General features: G+C 33.0%; 1 protein-coding gene across 1 annotated transcript in view; it reads left to right on the top strand.

Moving 5' to 3' along the window:
* LOC145242973 (protocadherin beta-13-like) overlaps nucleotides 1-18,336 on the top strand; it is a 271,516-nt gene that overhangs the window by 199,570 nt on the left and 53,610 nt on the right. The window contains exon 2 of the mRNA XM_080106080.1: nucleotides 13,017-15,449. Coding sequence (XP_079962206.1) covers nucleotides 13,065-15,449 — 2,385 coding nt within the window. The 5' untranslated portion in view covers nucleotides 13,017-13,064. The remainder of the gene's footprint in view (nucleotides 1-13,016; nucleotides 15,450-18,336) is intronic.

Here is an 18,336-nt window from a genome sequence, read left to right as displayed (position 1 = left end):
CAACAGTGACGTCATCAGTAATAGGTTAGTCGGAATGTATTTTGCAAACAAATTCCTCATTTCCCGCAACTTAGGCGGTATAAGAAACGTGGTGTTAGAAATTGTCACAAACACTCAAAAGGGATGGAAGTTCAACTTTCCATTTGATGCAGTATCGCTTTCTTTTGTATTAGGTTGGGAAAAAAGGTCTTGCGGGATTTTAAATTTTCATTTCAAATGATGTATTTTTTCAAATAAGTTTTCGTTAAAATACCTTTACTTTATATATCATAATAAAGAACGCTTTTTTTTCTCTATCTAATCGTTTAAATTACAATCGCTTTCAAACAATTATGTCTTTTTTTTTAATGTTGAATACAAGATGGAAATTCACACAATTTTTTTTATTTCAATTCAAGCTAGGCCAGAAAAGCTGCTGAAACAGCTCGCGATATAAACGAAGCATTTGGCCCAAGAACCACTACTGAACGCACAACACAATAGTGGCTTCAGAAATTTTGTGGCTGTGAAGAGAATCTTGAAAATTATGAGCGTAGTGGTCGGCTATCGGATGTTGACAGCAATCAATTAAGAGCCTTAATCGAAGCCAATCCAAACACAAATGTTCGAGAACTTGCTTCTAAATTAGACGTAACTTGAGAGAGATTACAACCACTTGAGAGAGATTGGAAAAACAAAAAAGTTGATAAATGAGCTGAAGAAAAAAGATTATTAGAGCTTTTCGTAACTAAAGTGTCGGGATATAAAAATTTGAGAACAGCTGAAAATGAGAATGAAAAAAAAAACTAGCATAATTTAGCCATTTTCAGTCAACAACCCCTATTTAGGAATACTGAAAAGTATAATTATTCAAACTATTCAACTCTCACGTGTGATAAGATAAATGAAGTAGAAAAAATTAGTTTTCTGGAATTGACGCAAAAGTTCTTTCGGAATTTTTAATTTTAATTTCAAATGATGTATTTTCAAATAAGTTTTTCGTTATAATACCTTTACTTTATATATCATTTTAAAGAGTGTTTTCGCTCTATCTAATCGTTTAAATTACAATCGTTTTAAAACAATTGTTTTTTTTTTAAATGTTGAATACAAGACGAAAAAAAACAAACAAATTTATACAATTCTTTTATTTCAATTCAAGCTAGGCTAGAAAAACTGCTGAAACAGCTCGCGATATAAACGAAGCATTTGGCCCAGGAACCACTACTAAACGTACGGCAAAATGGTGGTTTAATAAATTTCGTTGCGGCGACGAGAGTCTTGAAGATGATAAACAATGGTCAATTAGTAGCCTTAGTTGAAGCTAATCCACGCACAACTGTTTGAGAACTTGCTTCTGAAGTAGACATAACTTATACGACGATTTCCAATCGCTTCAGAGAGATTAGAAAGACAAAAGAATAACTTGACAAATTGGTACATTACGGATTGAACAACAACCAAAAGAAACGCCGTTATGAAGTGTCATCTTCCCTTCTTTTACGCAACAAGAACAATCCGTTTCTCGGGTTGTGACTTGCGATGAAAAATTGGTTCTTTACGACAATCGGTGACATTGAGCTCAGTAATTAGAGGCCGACAAAGCTCTACGACACTTTCCGAAGCCAGAGTTGCACGGAAAGAAGGTCATGCTGACTGTTAGGTGGTCTGTAACCAGTCTCAAACATTACAGTCTTTTGAATGCAAACAGAACCGTTACAGCTGCAAAGCACTGTAAACAAATGGATGTAATGCATCAGAAATTATTTTTCACGACAATGCTTGACCGCACGTTGCTAAAGTGACCCAGCAGAAGTTGAACGAATTGGACTACGAAAGTCTGCCTTATCCACCATACTCTCCAACCCTCTCACCTGCCGACTACCACTTTTTCAAGCATCTCGGCAACTTTCTGCATGAGAAATGTTTCAAAGACCTAAGCGAGATCAAAAACGCCTTCAGCGACTTCATCTCCAGCTGAACGCAAGATTTTTACGTTACTGGCATAAATAGACTTGTTTTGTGTTGTCAAAAGTGTGTTAATTTTGATGGTGCCCTTTTCGATCCATAAATATTTATTTGAGCTGAGCTATTTTATAATTAAAATTTTGTATACCTTCCTTACAGGTTTATGTTTTTTTTTTTTTTTAAATTTGAATAAATTTTCAATAATAAGACTTTTCTAATATATATATATATATATATATATATATATATATATATAATATAAAAGGCCGTCTGTCTGTCTCCATATTTTCAAACTTTATCTCCTCCGAAACTAAAAGTCGCAGAGCGGCGCTAGGGCCCTTATGATTTTTTTTTTTTTTTTTTTTTTTGCGGATAGTTCTTTTATAGGTCTTTAGTCTGTTAAAATAAAAGGGGTCAAAAAATGGGTCAAAATTGGAAAAATCGTTATACATTTTGTATATTCATCTTAGTTTTTTTTTTTTTTAATTTTTAATCAGTTCATATGCATGTCACGTTGATACAGTGGTAACGTCACCAGCTTTTGAATGCTACAGTTTTGCTTTTGGCTTCGATTCTAGCTGATGGCACCTAAATACTTTTTTTTTTTACTTTTGAAATCACGACTCTATAATAATATATTCGAAATCTGGACAAATTAAAATATCATATTTAAGCGTATTTTACGACTGGACCCCCCCCCGCGCTAGTATATATATATATGTATATATATATATATATATATATATATATATATATATATATATATATATATATGAGGGTAAATCAAAAAGTTCTGAGACAAATTGAAGAAAAACTTTATTTATGGAAGTTGAAAACTTTATTTTTCTACATACGATCCGCCTAACTCAATACACTTCTGTAAGCGACGTTTCCATCGATGAATTCCTTCTTCATAAAATTCTGGAACTTGTCTAGTGAACCAGGTCACAACCTCTTTCTTTGCTTCATTTATGGATTGAAATCTTATTCCTTTCAAATGTTGCTTCAGTTTTGGAAATAGGAAGAAATCACTAGGCGCTAAATTAGGACTATAGAGAGGGTGTGAAAGGATTTCCCAGCGAAACTCGCGTAAAATTGTTCTTACAGTCTTGGCAGTGTGTGCTGGAGCGTTGTCATGATGGAACAGAATTTGACGATGGAGCTTTCCTCGTCGTTTCTTAGCCAATGAAATCTTCAGCTTTCTCAAAACTCCTTCGTAATAGCTTGCGGTGATAGTTTTCTGTCCTTCAAGAAAATCTAATAAAACGATTCCATCTTTATCCCAAAAAACAGTTGCCATTATTTTTTGAGCTGACCTTTCTGCTTTGAACTTGATAGGGCCTGCTGATCCTCTTGGTAACCATTGTTTAGACTGAACTTTGCTTTCAGGATCGTACAGGTAAATCCATGTTTCATCACCGGTTATGACCCGTTCAAAAAAGTTTGCCTCATTTGCTTCAATTCTAGTCAGAAGGGCCAATGAAAGATCTGATCTCAGATTCAACTGATTCTGCTGCAACGCTTTAGGCACCCAACGAGCAGAAAGCTTACTCAGACCAAGATCTTCTTTCAGGATTGAAAAGGTTTACCCAAATGAAATGTCAAGCTCCTTAGCAATCTCATTCACTGTTATTCTCCGATCTTCTTCAACAAGATTCGTGACAAGCTTGATGTTTTTAGCATTTTTTGATGTTGAAGGCCTACCTTCTCTTTGGTCATCTTGAAGATCATTCCTATCATCCTTGAATCGTCTGATCCAACGATAAACAACAGCTCTAGAAGGTGACGAGTCTCCATAAACATTTTGTAGAGCTTTAATGATTTCCGTCGGTTTCCATTCTAGTTTTGTTAGAAATTTAATGTTTGCACGAACTTCAAATTGGCTCATTTTGGACTGTCAAAAAGTTAATATTATAAAATATTATCTAAAAAAAAAAAAAAAAGAATAAAAGATTTAGAATGCTGTAACTTGTCAAATTTGTTGTTAAGTAATCAGTAGTGCAATTAAACCTTGTTTTGTTGCTCTATTTTCATTTAGATTGAATTTATATCACTTGTCTTAAAACTTTTTGATTTACCCTCGTATATATATAGTACCACGCGTACAACCAACGTTCCACACTATTATCGGACATTAAAATATCATTCAGTCTCAATTTCTAACTTTGGGGAATTTGTAAAAATAAAAATTTTTAAATCAATTTAATTTGGATGTAGAGAAATCCATCATATCTAGATAAATAATGCTTTTCACATACGCTTATTTAATTGTTAATTTACTTTTGTATACTTGGAGAAAATGAGGTTTGTATAGTTGAGCTTCCCTTGAAATGATTCAAATTAATTTCTTTTCCCCAAGTGTGTCTCAGTCTGTACTTGGTGACATACCATCTCTGATCAACGCAAATGAAGACTCACCAACAAGTTTCATTCTTGATTACATACGACATGTGATCGAAGGCAGTGGGGGTTGATGGGATGGCTTACACACACACACACACACACACACACACACACACACACACACAAAAAAAAAAAAAAAAAAAAAATGGCGCACACTTCAATAACAGCCAATCAAAAAGAAAATAAAAATAAAAGCAAATTGAAAACATCTTGGCTCATTTCTTTTCCTTCGTTATTATCAGATAAATGATTACCTAGATTAAAATGGCTTTCAAATCAACATTAACTTAAAATTTCATTTAATTAATTTATGTCGGCACCAATTTAGTAGAGATGGGGTGTAGGTAACATTTTGGTTTCGAGATTATAGGATCGGTAAGCTTTCATTTAAATTCTGTCAAATAGATTTTTTTTTATTTTTCAAGTCGTTTAATAGTAAATATTTATTATCTGTCTCCCGATAGTTACATTGGTAGGAAACGTGGCTGGAACGCTAAATGTTTTGGTCATTTTTTTTTTTTTAACTTTGGAAATCAATACTATGTATTAGGCACAATCTAATATTCAATAGAGAATTGGTTCCGTAAGAATAAATCTGCCCGAGTTACAAGAACAACCTACTTGGCTTTTTGGCCAACTCAGCATGGCTTAATGAAACATGTGTCTGGCTGACTTGTAAATTCTCAGTAGGAGGGGAGGCCTTATTTTATGGCTATTACTGTGGCCTTTGGAATAAGCTATGATGCGTTCAAATCCAATCGAATTTATTGTTTTCAATCATGCTGTATGTACCTGGATCTATGTTGTCCTATGTTCGTGCACTCGAGCCATGGAGTCTACAATAACACATTTCTCATAAGTTCTTGCTTGCTCCTTTGGTAGTGACCGGCAAATCGTAGACATTGCTACATGATAGTAGTAGATATGGCAGGTAGGTTGCCATAAAGTTGCTTCGTGCGATGATCTCTTTGACTATATTTAACAAATTACACATGACGCCAACTGTGATCCTGAAGATCTGAGGCAGCTGATGTGTGTGTGTGTGTGTGCGTCAGCACTAACCCTGTACAGGTTTAACTGACTTCCTCCAACGGACTTTCATGGGAGTATGAAATTCACAAGCGATCCCCAGTTGCATATATATACCTGTCAGGGGAGGTGTCGACGTCCTCCTACATACACCGCCTGGAATTCCCAAATTGGTCACTCATTTTGATAATGACCAGACTCAACATTGCTTAACGTCGGTGATCTGACGGGAACCGGTGTGTCGATGTGATTATGCCATGTATGAGGCAGCTGATGGAAGATTGGGAAATCTGAAGTGAGAGAATCACATTAGTCCGGGTAAGGAGCCCAAACAAGACATAGTATTCAATTATGCACTAATACTGTTGGGAAAGTTATGGCCTAGCAAGTTGCTGGTTTAATAGGATGGGGGCTGTTAGTTCATACTTTTCCCAATAAAGTTAATGGGTAATTAGATACAATAGGATTTGAACTAAGCCTAGTCAATTTCATGTTATAATGGTGTTTATTAGTCTCATCATGTGAAAAGAATATATAATATTATTGGTTCTTTTTTGTTAATGTACCGAAATTTGAAAATCGAAATTTTGAATTTCAAGTGAGACCAATGGCATCCACTGAATTGTCATTTTAATGAACATATCCAAAAATTAGGAAAAACGATAATGTAGAAAATTAATTATTAATAAAAATAGTTTTTGAAAAAATTTAGCAAAATTGAATTTTGAAAAAACAAAAAAACAAAAAATAAACAGGAGAGTTCGAATCGTAAGACGGGGGGGTAGGGGAGGGAAATCTTTTCTGAAAACTGCAAATCTTTGGCAAAACATTTAGCAAAACTTAATTTTATTGTGTTCGAAAAGTGTTTTCATTAATAATTAATTTTCTACCTTATCGTTTTTCGTAATTTTTGGATATATTCATAACTGCGACATGACGATTCAGTAGATGCCATTGGTCTCACTTGAAATTCAATATTTCAATTTTCGCCCCATTAACGAAGAAGAACCATATTGTTGTTGTTAAAGTATGCTCCAGTTATTTCCCCTGAATCATACTTGGCATCCAGAGAATGAACTTTTTAATTATTGTATGATTTTGGCAAAATTAATATTAAATGATAAAGCATTTTTACAAAAGCTTCTAAGTGACCCACTATTTAAAATTCTCTCCGTCTCTGTCTGTTCCCCTCTCCGCGTTTTCTTTTTCTTATTGATACTGTATTTTTAAACAAAAAACAAAAGAAAATAAGCAGCAGGTTAGCAAGACCTTTCCAACCTTTTCTACTGGTCACTGTTTTTTTTCTTGGCCTTCGGGACAAGATCAAAGTGTAGTATCTGTTCTTCAGATGCTGCACTTCTATTTCTTGTTCTCTCTCGGTGGAGGAGAAATCCTTCACGACTGAGACAATTTTTATTTTTGTACCTTTTCTCCACGTTAAAAAACGACCCTGGTGTCTAACTCTGTCCCGTGGGGAGGCATAGTAAATAGGTATAATTAAAAACAAGCAGGTGGATATCTAAGTGGGAGTAGAACTTAAGTGGGAGCAAAAATATAGAGGTCGAGGTTGATAGCCAAAAAACTGCAGAAATGGTTAATTCTCAAGAACAGAACAGCAAATTAAAAAACATAATTCAGTTTAACTTCTACACAGCAACATCTTGCAAATAAACGTGTGTGTCTATTCTTTAAAAGAGAACATTTAAGTAGCTAACAGTTTTATATATATAAGATTCAGTTTGTGTGTGTATGAGAGTTCCTTCCTCATAGGTTCCAAAACGGCTCAGCCTATCTTTCGCAAATTTCACACAAAGCTAATTTATATGTCTGGCAGTGTTCTTAGATATGTTTTGTACAGAAATTCGTCCGATAAGTATCGAAAATCGAAAAAATCCCCATCTTAAAAATAACTTTTCTTACCTAGAGATATAAAAAAAATAATTTTTACAGGAGAATATTTTACGCGACACCAGTCAAAGGGAGATAATAAAATTTCAGCAAATCATTTCTTCTTAAACAACACATTTATTATAGTCTGTAGATATAGACTAGTGGTAGATCATTCGACTAGAGATCGAATGATCCCCTGTTCAAGCCCATGTGTACCTCACCATTTTATTTTAATTTTTTTTTTGTTAATGAATTCAATTTACGATAACAGAAGAGGTACCATTTAAAATCGCCGCAAATCAGTTCTTCGTTTGCATATTTTAAAAGTAAACATTAATCAGAAGTGACTATTCTACGGCATTCACTGTCGTGATATTGTAAACAAACACAGACAGAATTTGATGAACAACATTTTTTAAATAAATCTTTTGCGAATTAGTCCACCGGGCAAATTATTCCTCATAATATATAATAATCGATAGACGACTGATTCTATAATAATACATACGCAATCTGCATGAATTGAAATATATTTAAACGTATTGTACGACCGGGAAACGCCGGGTTACAAGTGTGTGTGTGTGTGTGTGTGTGTGTGTGTGTGTGTGTGTGTGTGTGTGTTATGTCGTTTCTATTTTCGATCTGATGAGATGAGTCTCTGAAATCTGAAATGAAATTCCAGTGAAACATGTACGCACATATGTAACCAATAATATTTGTATAATAAAAGACTATACACCAGCTCTACCCTCCATTGAGCACTGTTTAATAATTACACGGGTATCAGTGAATTCACATCCAGGAAATCAAATTAAACAATCATATATATATATATATATATATATATATATATATATATATATATATATATATATATATATATATATATATTAAATTAAAAAGTAAAAATAAAATGTATACATTGGACAAATAATTTATGTATTTAATAGGCAAACGTACATATATTGACACATTCAAATGTTCTCCTCGAGAATATTAAGTAAAATGAAATCATATTCATAGAAATGGGATATTTTTGTGCTCTTCATAGCCTGAAGAGTTCTTCCCTCCCATCCCATCTCTTCATGTAATTTTCCAAATTCTCTACTTCAAATAAAATGAGTTGATGCCGTGTATACGAGGAAACTGCATCTATATAAACAACTCGATAGACTTGTTTTCTGTTTTTCTTCTTTCTTCATTTTTCTTTTTTTACAAAAAAGCAAAAAAAAAAAAAAAACACATAGTAACCCTAATATATCGTTAAATGATTGCTGTTGTTTTGCCGCCTCTGCCTTATTTAAATGGTTGTGTTTGAAATAAAACTTTTGGGAAATACTTAGCATTAAAGGCAAAAAAAAAATATTTGTAAAAATATTAGCCAGCTTCATTAAGTAAAATATATATAAAATACATATAAAAAAATAAATATAAAGGCCCATAAAACAAGTTCTGCTATTAAATTAATAGCTAAGCAAAGAGAAACATTTTCTGATCTTAACTTTGTAAAACGCTCATGCGTTTCAAAAATAGTCATCTATACCCATACAACCACTTTCTCACATTAATTTTTTCTTTTTGTACTCAAACTTTATGATTCTGTAAATTATTATTTCTGTAATAAATATTTTGATATTCACATATATGTATGTTTTGTCTTCATCAAGACTTATCATTGTGGCTATAACATGTACACGGGTTGCACAATTCAAACCCTGGACTAAAATCAGTTTTGACTTCATCAGACGCATATAATTATTTCTATAATAAATATTTGTTGCTTCTGCATCATATATATATATATATATATATATATATATATATATATATATATATATATATATATATATGACATTTTCATCTTTAATTTAAAAAGAGCGACGTAAAAGGGGACATAATTCAATTTTGGTGGTATAAAAGAAATAAATAAAATTAAATAAAATGTCATAGGATACGTTAAAATTAAATAGATTTATTAAGATAAATTAAACCAGTGTTACTGTTATATATATATATATATATATATATATATATATATATATATATATATATATATATATATATATATATATATATATATAACAGTAACACTGGTTTAATTTATTTTAATAAATCTATTTAATTTTAACGTATATATATATATATATATATATATATATATGAACAATTTTTGTCTTTCATTTCATCTCGACATTAAAGGGGAGATAATTCAAACCTTTTTGGAGAGTGATGAAAGGTGGAGTTAAATGCAATATCAAATAAAACGTTAGCGGATACATTAAAATTAAATAGATTTATTGAAATAAATAAATAAAGCGTCAAATGATTAATAAACCAGTTTTAATATATGAAAAAAAAAAAAAAGGAATCGAGATGAAGTAAAGTTTAACCGAGCGAAAACGATGTAAAAAATGTTTTACAATATCGTTTCCGTCTATATTTGGGGAAATCGAATTCGACTAGTCTATGTATTAATACCGCAGTACCTTTAACATACGTACGTGTATCATAGTTTCCAGATGATACATTATTTGATCAAGAGATCCTATTTATTAAAAAAGGAGGAAAGAAGGTAATAAGATACTACGAACATTAAATAAGTATATAGATGCGCTAATATAATGTTCGTAGTATGTTATAAGCTGTTATCCCCTTTGTAATAAATAGGATCTCCCGATCACCGAAGACGCAATGTAAGTAAATAAATATGATGTCGCTTTTAGGTCGTATATGAAACTAAAATATACCTTCTTCGTCTTCTGGCTATTATCCAAGAGTAGTATCTGTTCTGTCTAAAGATAGTTTAATGATATCGTGGGGTTTCCATTCGCGTCAGGCGTCCATAAAATAGAAATATTTCCCAGACTCGTATAAGGATATTGGAGATAAACCATAATAACCAGATATATTCTGACACTACATTAACTAGATTACTTAGATAAATAATCTTACAGTTTTAGCAGTTTTCAGCAATACATATGAACGATTCCGCTGTGGAATTTCCACGGGTTCTGCTAGCTTTATATGATTATATTCCCCTTTCATCACGAACTTCCCAAAAATTTGAATTATCCCCCTCTTACATGTGACTCTTAAGTTAAAAACGGAAATATTTCATACGTACACAGCTATTAAGATGCCCAATATATATATATATATATTAGTAAGTTATAGAATATATATGGTGATTAAGCTACACTGAATATTCCGCGTTTCATCCACTCTGGGACTCTTCAGGCTTAGTGGATGAAACGCGGAATATTCAGTGTAGCTTAATCGCCATATATATTTATAACTTACTAACTAGCTCTACCTACGTATTGAGAACTTTTGAAGTAAATACTTAAAGTTTACGCATAAATTTATACTTTCGTATATTAATTTCATGTGAGTAAATTAAGTATATATATATATATATATATATATATATATATATATATATATGTTTCGCCTTAAACATCACTCTGCAGTGTGGATATATGAAACAGAAGAGAAATAAATCCTATAATTCTTTTAACAAACATATAGTAAGTTTCTGAGTCAGTTTGTTATCTTGAGGGGACAGAACTTTCGAAGTTTTGCCTTTAATATTTCATGCAGTGCTCTTTCTTAAAGGGGGTTTTAAATAATTATTATGTATATAATATTCTGCTTCTTCTTTCTTTAGTTAGTCCGTACGTTACACTTTGAAAGAGACCAAAATACAATTTTTTGAAGGCTAAATTCCTTACAAAAAAAAAAATTAATAAAAATTCACCAAATTTAGCTTTAAAAGGGCCAATCTAGCAACTGTAGACAAGAATACGCAAGTGACCTCCCTTTAGTGTAGCTTCGTTTTTGAATATCATTATAATAATATATGATCATTTTTATAATGGTGTGAGATTGAAGCTTGTAGTAATTTTGACGTGCAGCGGTTTTTCAACGAAAGAAGTCAGCAAAATGGTACGTTAGAAAAAGAACATTCGAAAGAAACATTGGGGGTGGGGGAGAACATGGTCTGCCAAGAGGTGCTCGAATAAAAGAGTAAATTAAACATCGTCTCTTACAATGTGAGTTTATTATTTGTATTGAACTATGTAGCACAATAGTATTTATTAGTACTTATTAATTTATTTCTTTTGGGTCAGTTGTATATTTAAAATGCGATACAAAATTACGGTTTATCTCCAATATCCTTTTAGGTATATTTTTAGGAGGCCAAGCGCGAACGGAAACCCCACAATATCATTAAACCATCTTTAGACAGAACAGATACTACCCTTGGATTTTAGAAGACTAAGAAAAAAAAAAGAAGGTATATTTTAGTTTCACGTACGGCCCCAAAAGCGATATCATTTAAAACATTTTTTAGACATTGCGTCTTTAGTGATCGGGAGATCCTATTTATTAAAAAGGAGGATAGAAGTTGATAACACTAGGAACATTAAATCTATATAGATATGCTAATTTAATGTTCGTAGTATATTATCACCTTCTAATCTCCTATATTATAAATAGGATCTCCCGTTCGAAAAAGTTATAATCTGGAAATCGTGACACACATACGTACGTTAAAGATACTACGGTATTAATATATAGATTTTTATAAAACTCTGTGGAACGCCCGACCGCTTTTGCTCGTATCTTATCTGTCAAAAATATTGTTGTCATGGAAACCAACTTGTAATAAAATTCACACTACTTTCACTACTATGTTTTGTTGGGTTTTGGTTTCTGTTTCGATTCTAGCTGATGGCATTCAACTAATACACACACACACACATATATATATATAATATATATATATATATATATATATATAATATATATATATATATATATATATATATATATATATATATATTTACTTTGGAAATCATGACTATATATTGGGGACGATATAATATGGAATATTTTTAATAAAATTCACACTTCTTTTCACATTCCAACCATGTTTAGTATAAATAAACTACAGTCTTTGTTTAACTTTAAGACAGTTTCATGATTGAAACTATGTTCTATTACGTTTTGGCTTAGGTTTCGATTCCAGCTGATGGCACTCAAATCATTTTTTTTTTCTTTTTTACTTTTGCAATCATGGCTACATATGGACACAATATAATATAAAATAATTGATGCCGGGCACCCCTGCTAGTATATATATGAAATTGACCTTGTGTGTTTGTGTGTGTGTGTGTGCGCGCGCGCGTGTGTTTGTGTGTGTGTGTGTGTGCAGAACGATCTCTACCAAACAACTGTCAATTTTTCGTCTACAGATGATAAATTTGATATATAGGGGATTCAGACCTGTAGAACAAATTCGATTCTATTTTTAGCCGGAAAAATAGCTGCTAAGAAAATTTCAAAATTGAAATAGTTGGAACTTGCCAGGCGTAAGTCGACTTCGAGTGCTTCTATACGCATGTTTAAATATACATTTATATGCTAAACTGCGTTAATTTTTAAAGTTTTGTTATCCATCCGTCCTGAAGTCATATGGGTAGCGAATATGATTTGATTTTGATGGCACCCAAGTTATATTTTTTTAAACTTTAAATCACTACTATATATTAGGTACAATATAATAATCAATAGATAATTGGCTTTATAATAATAAATACGAGATCTGCATGGATTAAAATATCGTATTTAAGAGTATTTTATGATCGGGTGACGCCGGGTGGCGTTCTAATTTTATTATAGTTTTTATTTAATATTCTTTAATCCATCATAACAAATTTATCTTGTTTTCTTTTCCATTGCAGGTGCTTCTCCTGAGTTGATTTGCATTTTCGTGTTTCCCAGCATAAGACATGTTGATACCTGTATGTATTTTGGCGTCCGTATTTCACCAGTGTCTGTGCGTGGACCTTACCTACTCCGTCGAAGAGGGAAAATCCCCTGGTACCTACATTGGAGACATCGCAGCCGATTCACATATCGCCGATAGTGTCTTACCGCAAAACCGAAGCCAGATCAGATTCACCCAGCTGGAGCAGGGTGAAGATGACAGTTTTCACTTTTTTCGGATCGGTAGAAAGAATGGAAAACTTTTCACTGCCCAAACGATTGATGCCGAAGCCCTCTGTAAGCACAACGTGGAGTGTTTCAAAATGGTAAAAGTCGCCGTACGGAGGGCAAAGGCATTCATGAAGATATTAAAAGTCAAAGTGATCATCCAAGACATCAACGACCATCAGCCGGAATTCCCAGAAAAACGTGTACAGATCCAGTTTTCAGAAAGAGACGGCAAAGGAACGAAGATAGCCATCCCCAACGCCGTTGACCGGGATGTCGGCACTCTTAACTCACAAATTGAATATTTTCTGAAGAATGATACCAGCAGGCATTTCACGTTGTCTGTTACGAAAAGCGTTGACGGGACATCTGAGCTCAGTCTGATCCTTGAGGAAAGGCTGAACAGAGAAATGCAGGATTCGTATATAGTTCAAATAATCGCAAGGGATGCTGGAACGCCGCCAAAACAAAGCATTTTAGAGGTCTACATTACGGTCACGGATGTTAACGACAATCTCCCCGTTTTTTCCCAAAGTATTTTTAACATTTCAATTTCAAACGATTGTGACGTCGGTATACCTATAATTACACTTACTGCTACCGATCTGGACTCGGGTAAAAATGGTCGGATTACTTACCATTTTAGCGTGAAAACATCAAATGTCGCGAAAACTCTGTTTGAGATAAACCAGGTCACAGGCGAGATTTCCTTACAAAAGAAATTGCCCCCCGGGCATAAGATGAAATATAAATTGTACGTCAAAGCAATGGATGGCGGCAGACCCCCTCTCAGCTCAATGACAATGGTTCTGGTTAACGTAATCAATCAGCAAAACAATCCGCCGTTTATGGATGTCAATTTCTTATCGACCTCATCGGGAAACGTAGCCGCCATTTCTGAGGATTTCGAAGTTGATAGCTTCATTGCATACGTGATGGTCACCGATCATGATATCGGTCGAAACGGAGACGTTAGCTGTGTGCTCCGCCATGAGAAGTTTGATCTGCAGAGTCTGGGGACGAAAGAATATAAGATCACCATCAAAGAACGCCTGGACCGTGAAAAAGAAGATCACTATGATATTACGATAACTTGCCAGGATAAAGGTGTCCCGCCTTTATACAGTCGCCGTGATTTCTCGATACAAGTCATGGACGTTAATGATGTAAGACCGGAGTTTTCACAAGAGACTTTCAAATTTTATATTGACGAAAACAAGCCTTCTAAACATCCTGTGGGTTACGTGAATGTGACGGATCCTGATCTGGGTCCAGGGGGAATCCTTTCTTTTAGTCTTATTACTAACAACAAGCATTTTTTACCATTCCAAATAGCAGACGATGGGCTCATATCGACAGTGATGTCTTTAGATTACGAGTTTCAGACTTATTATGAATTTCAAGTCTTTGTCAAAGACAATGGTATTCCATCGTTAAACAACACGGCAAATATCACGATTGAAGTCAGGGACCAAAATGACAATGCCCCGTATTTCACATTTCCGAGCGTGAATTTTTTCACGCTGGATGTTCTTTATTACCCGCATCATACAAATATCACAATGCTTCGTGCGTCCGACAGCGACAGTCAAGAGAACGCCTTTCTCAAATATGAAATCTTACACGGTAATGAGAAACAACTGTTTTCCGTTCATCCTTACACGGGCTTACTGTCTTTTGCCCGCGTCGCCACTTACCAGGACGCGGGATCCTACGATCTTGAGTTTGGCGTCAGGGATAGCGGAATTCCTTCACTGTCGGCGACAACGTCCTTATACCTCACACTGACCGTACGGAACAACACGGCGCAAATTCAAAACTCAGCCCACACGGGTACCGAGGATAGAATACATCTTTATCTGCTTGTCGTCATTGTGCTGGTCGCCGTGACTGTGTCGGTGACCATCACAGCCTGCGTGTCCGTTTGTATTCTGCGCTGCAAAGAGCGCAGGAATTCCGCACTCGGGATTCAAGGCAGTGCGCGTTGCAAATGCCTGGCGGGAGGCGGACGTTATAAATGCTCCACACACCAGACAACATGCTGGCAAAGCAACCCGATTAATCTTTCAGCGAATAAGAATAAAGATTTTTCAAGAAATACGCTGCCGAAATCCAAAAACGTATCTCATTCAAACAGTGACCAAAATGGAAAGCACAAACCAACTGATGTCATTTATCAAGTAAGATATCTTTATTTTAATAATATTTTCTTTATGCATAATATATATATATATATATATATATATATATATATATATATATATATATATATATATGTGTGTGTGTGTGTGTGTGTGTGTGTGTGTGGATATATGTGTGCCTATATATAATGTATGTGTAGTAAGTTATAAAATGTATGTGGCGATTAAGCTACACTGAATATTCCGTGTTTCATCCACTCTAGGATTCTTCAGGCTTATGCGCTTTTGATGTATGTGTATATATGTGTAGGTATATATATACGGTAATGTGTAATATATATATATATATGTGTGTGTGTATATATATGATGTGAGTGTATATGTGTGTATATATATATAGTAGTGTGTATATGTGTGCATATATATTAAATGTACGCATATATATTTGTTTGTGTGCGTGTGTATATATATATATGTAAATGTGTGTGCGTATATATATACATACGTATATATGTGTAAATATATAAAAAAGATATTGATGACATTTTTCTTTCTTTTCTATTAAAAGAAAGAAAAACTGTCATCAATATCTTCTTTTCTTATAAATTCAATATTAGTTTCTCGTTCGTCAGCTATTTCTTTTTGAAGATCGTCGTAACCTGTTGCTAAGAAAAATAAAATGTAACTCGATTAATTCCTTCCAGAAAATACTTTGTATGGGTAAAAATTATTTCCACAGGGCCGCCGTTTTAACAAAAAGGGGGGGGGGGATTTAACCTTGTATTTTTCCATGGTTATTGTGGGGGAATCGCCCTCCAAATGGACTGTTCTATCAATTATATAAACCATAAACCTTTTGATCCCAGGTGTGGATTAAACACCAGAGCGACCCTCGCCTACTCGGTGACGTTTACTACTCTTTTCAGTTGTAACCTTTTTACGTTGTTGTTCCAGTAATACATTGTTTAAACTCTATTCCGTTGTTCTGTTTTCTTTGTTGCTTATTGCAAGCCATAACAGTTACTTACTTTATTCATACAACTGTCCCTCTCTCTCTCTCTCATATATATATATATATATATATATATATATATATATATATATATATATATATATATATATAAAGGTTGGCTAAAAATATCTTTTTTTGACGTTCAACTTATATATAATAAACGACATTATTTTTGCCCCAACCTAATATATATATGTATATATATATATATATATATATATATATATATATATATATTAGGGATGATACGATTCCGATATTTTTTACTGATTCCGTATTAAATTACCCGATTCCAATTCCTTATAAATCTCTAAATATTTAACTATAAAGTTGTTATTTTGTACCGATTACCGTAAAAACCAACTTGTGAGGCGATAATCTATAGATTTTAGTTTCAATCTTTTTCTTTGATTCAATACAATTAATGATTCTAGACCAAATTCCCAATTCCGATACAAATACCAATTCCGATTCTTTAGAAATCTCTAAATATTTAACTATAAAGTTGTTGTTTCCCCAGTTACTGTAAAATACAAAGTTAAATGTCCAGATTTTTTCTCAAACGTCAACACATTCTTGTTATGGGTTGATATATAGATTTTAGCTTTACTATTAGTTAAAATCAATAAATATTTATTATTTTATCATTACTACCAGCAGTGGAGAATTTTGTTTAAAATCAATAAATATTTATTATTTTATTAGAACTTCCAGACTTTGCTTTAAACAAAATCAAATTAAAAAAAAAAGACAAGAGAACCGTTTTTTGCACATTTTTTCCCCGATTCTGATATCCCCCAAATTTCTGATTCCCGATATTGATTCCGATTAATCGTCCCAACACTAATATCTTTATATATATATATTTAAAAATTAAAAACTAGTTAATTGTGAAATTTATAATCAGTTGAATTTAAAATTTACAATATTTTAAATGACTTGTCTTTTAATAGTAAATAAAGAATCTAGGCACTTTAAGATATTCTGACTAGATTCATAATTAATACTATTTATTTTGGATTCTCTAGTCTTTATGTACAAAGACTGTTGTTTTTTAAATCTTTTCTTAACAGAATATATATTTTTTGTATTGCCCACCATTTGTCTAAACTGAGAATGTGGGTAGCCATGTTTTCAATTGAAAGATGTAGTGCAAGCCTTCGGGATAAGTTATTAGTAGTGTGTCCAATGTAATTGTTAGTGTTCATATTGTTGGAGATACATATTTCAAAGGGTTTTTGAACTGGTTACATTGTTCTTTTTGTGTATGTTTTTTCTTCTAAGTTTTTGACCTGACAAGTGTTAATGTTGATTATAACGTTAGAAGTTTTTTCCTTTTTTATAGTAAATAATGAATCTGATCTGATCTTATTGTTGACAGGGGATATATACCTATGCATTATATTTTAAGTTGCTTTTTCGTCTGATATGAAGTTATGCTGTAATTGGTCGAATAGAATATGTTATGGAGGTTATTTGAATGGTTATTTATTCGATGTAGGTTTCTAATGGTTATATTGATTTGTTTATCAACAAGTTGGGAATTGGTTGTTAATTAAGACTTGTTTAATAATTTTTAATTCACTAAAAATGTGTTTTTGGTCGAGGAAATTTATTTAACCTGATTTATTAGGTTTTTTATAATTGCAATTTTATAGCGACATGAAGATTTGCTTCTGTAGTTCAAGATACAGGAATGAAGAGATGATGAATTCATCTTTGTTGAGGTCAATAAGTACATCTAGAAACGGAATTTTGCTGTTAACGTCTAGTTTGTAGGTGAATGCAAGTGTTAGAGAATGGATAGAGAGAAAGAGAGAGAGAGAGAGAGAGACAGAAAGAAAGAGAGAGAGGGGGAGTGTGTGAATTATAGTGTAGAAACGTTGACCGGAAGTCAAGATTAGCTGATTGGAT

The sequence above is a fragment of the Euprymna scolopes genome, chromosome 21, assembly GCF_053919585.1.
Source record: "Euprymna scolopes isolate OS-2025 chromosome 21, ASM5391958v1, whole genome shotgun sequence".
Taxonomy (NCBI): Eukaryota; Metazoa; Mollusca; class Cephalopoda; order Sepiida; family Sepiolidae; genus Euprymna; species Euprymna scolopes.
The sequence above is the reverse complement of the archived record's forward strand: the minus strand, read 5'-3'. Positions and strand labels throughout refer to the sequence as shown.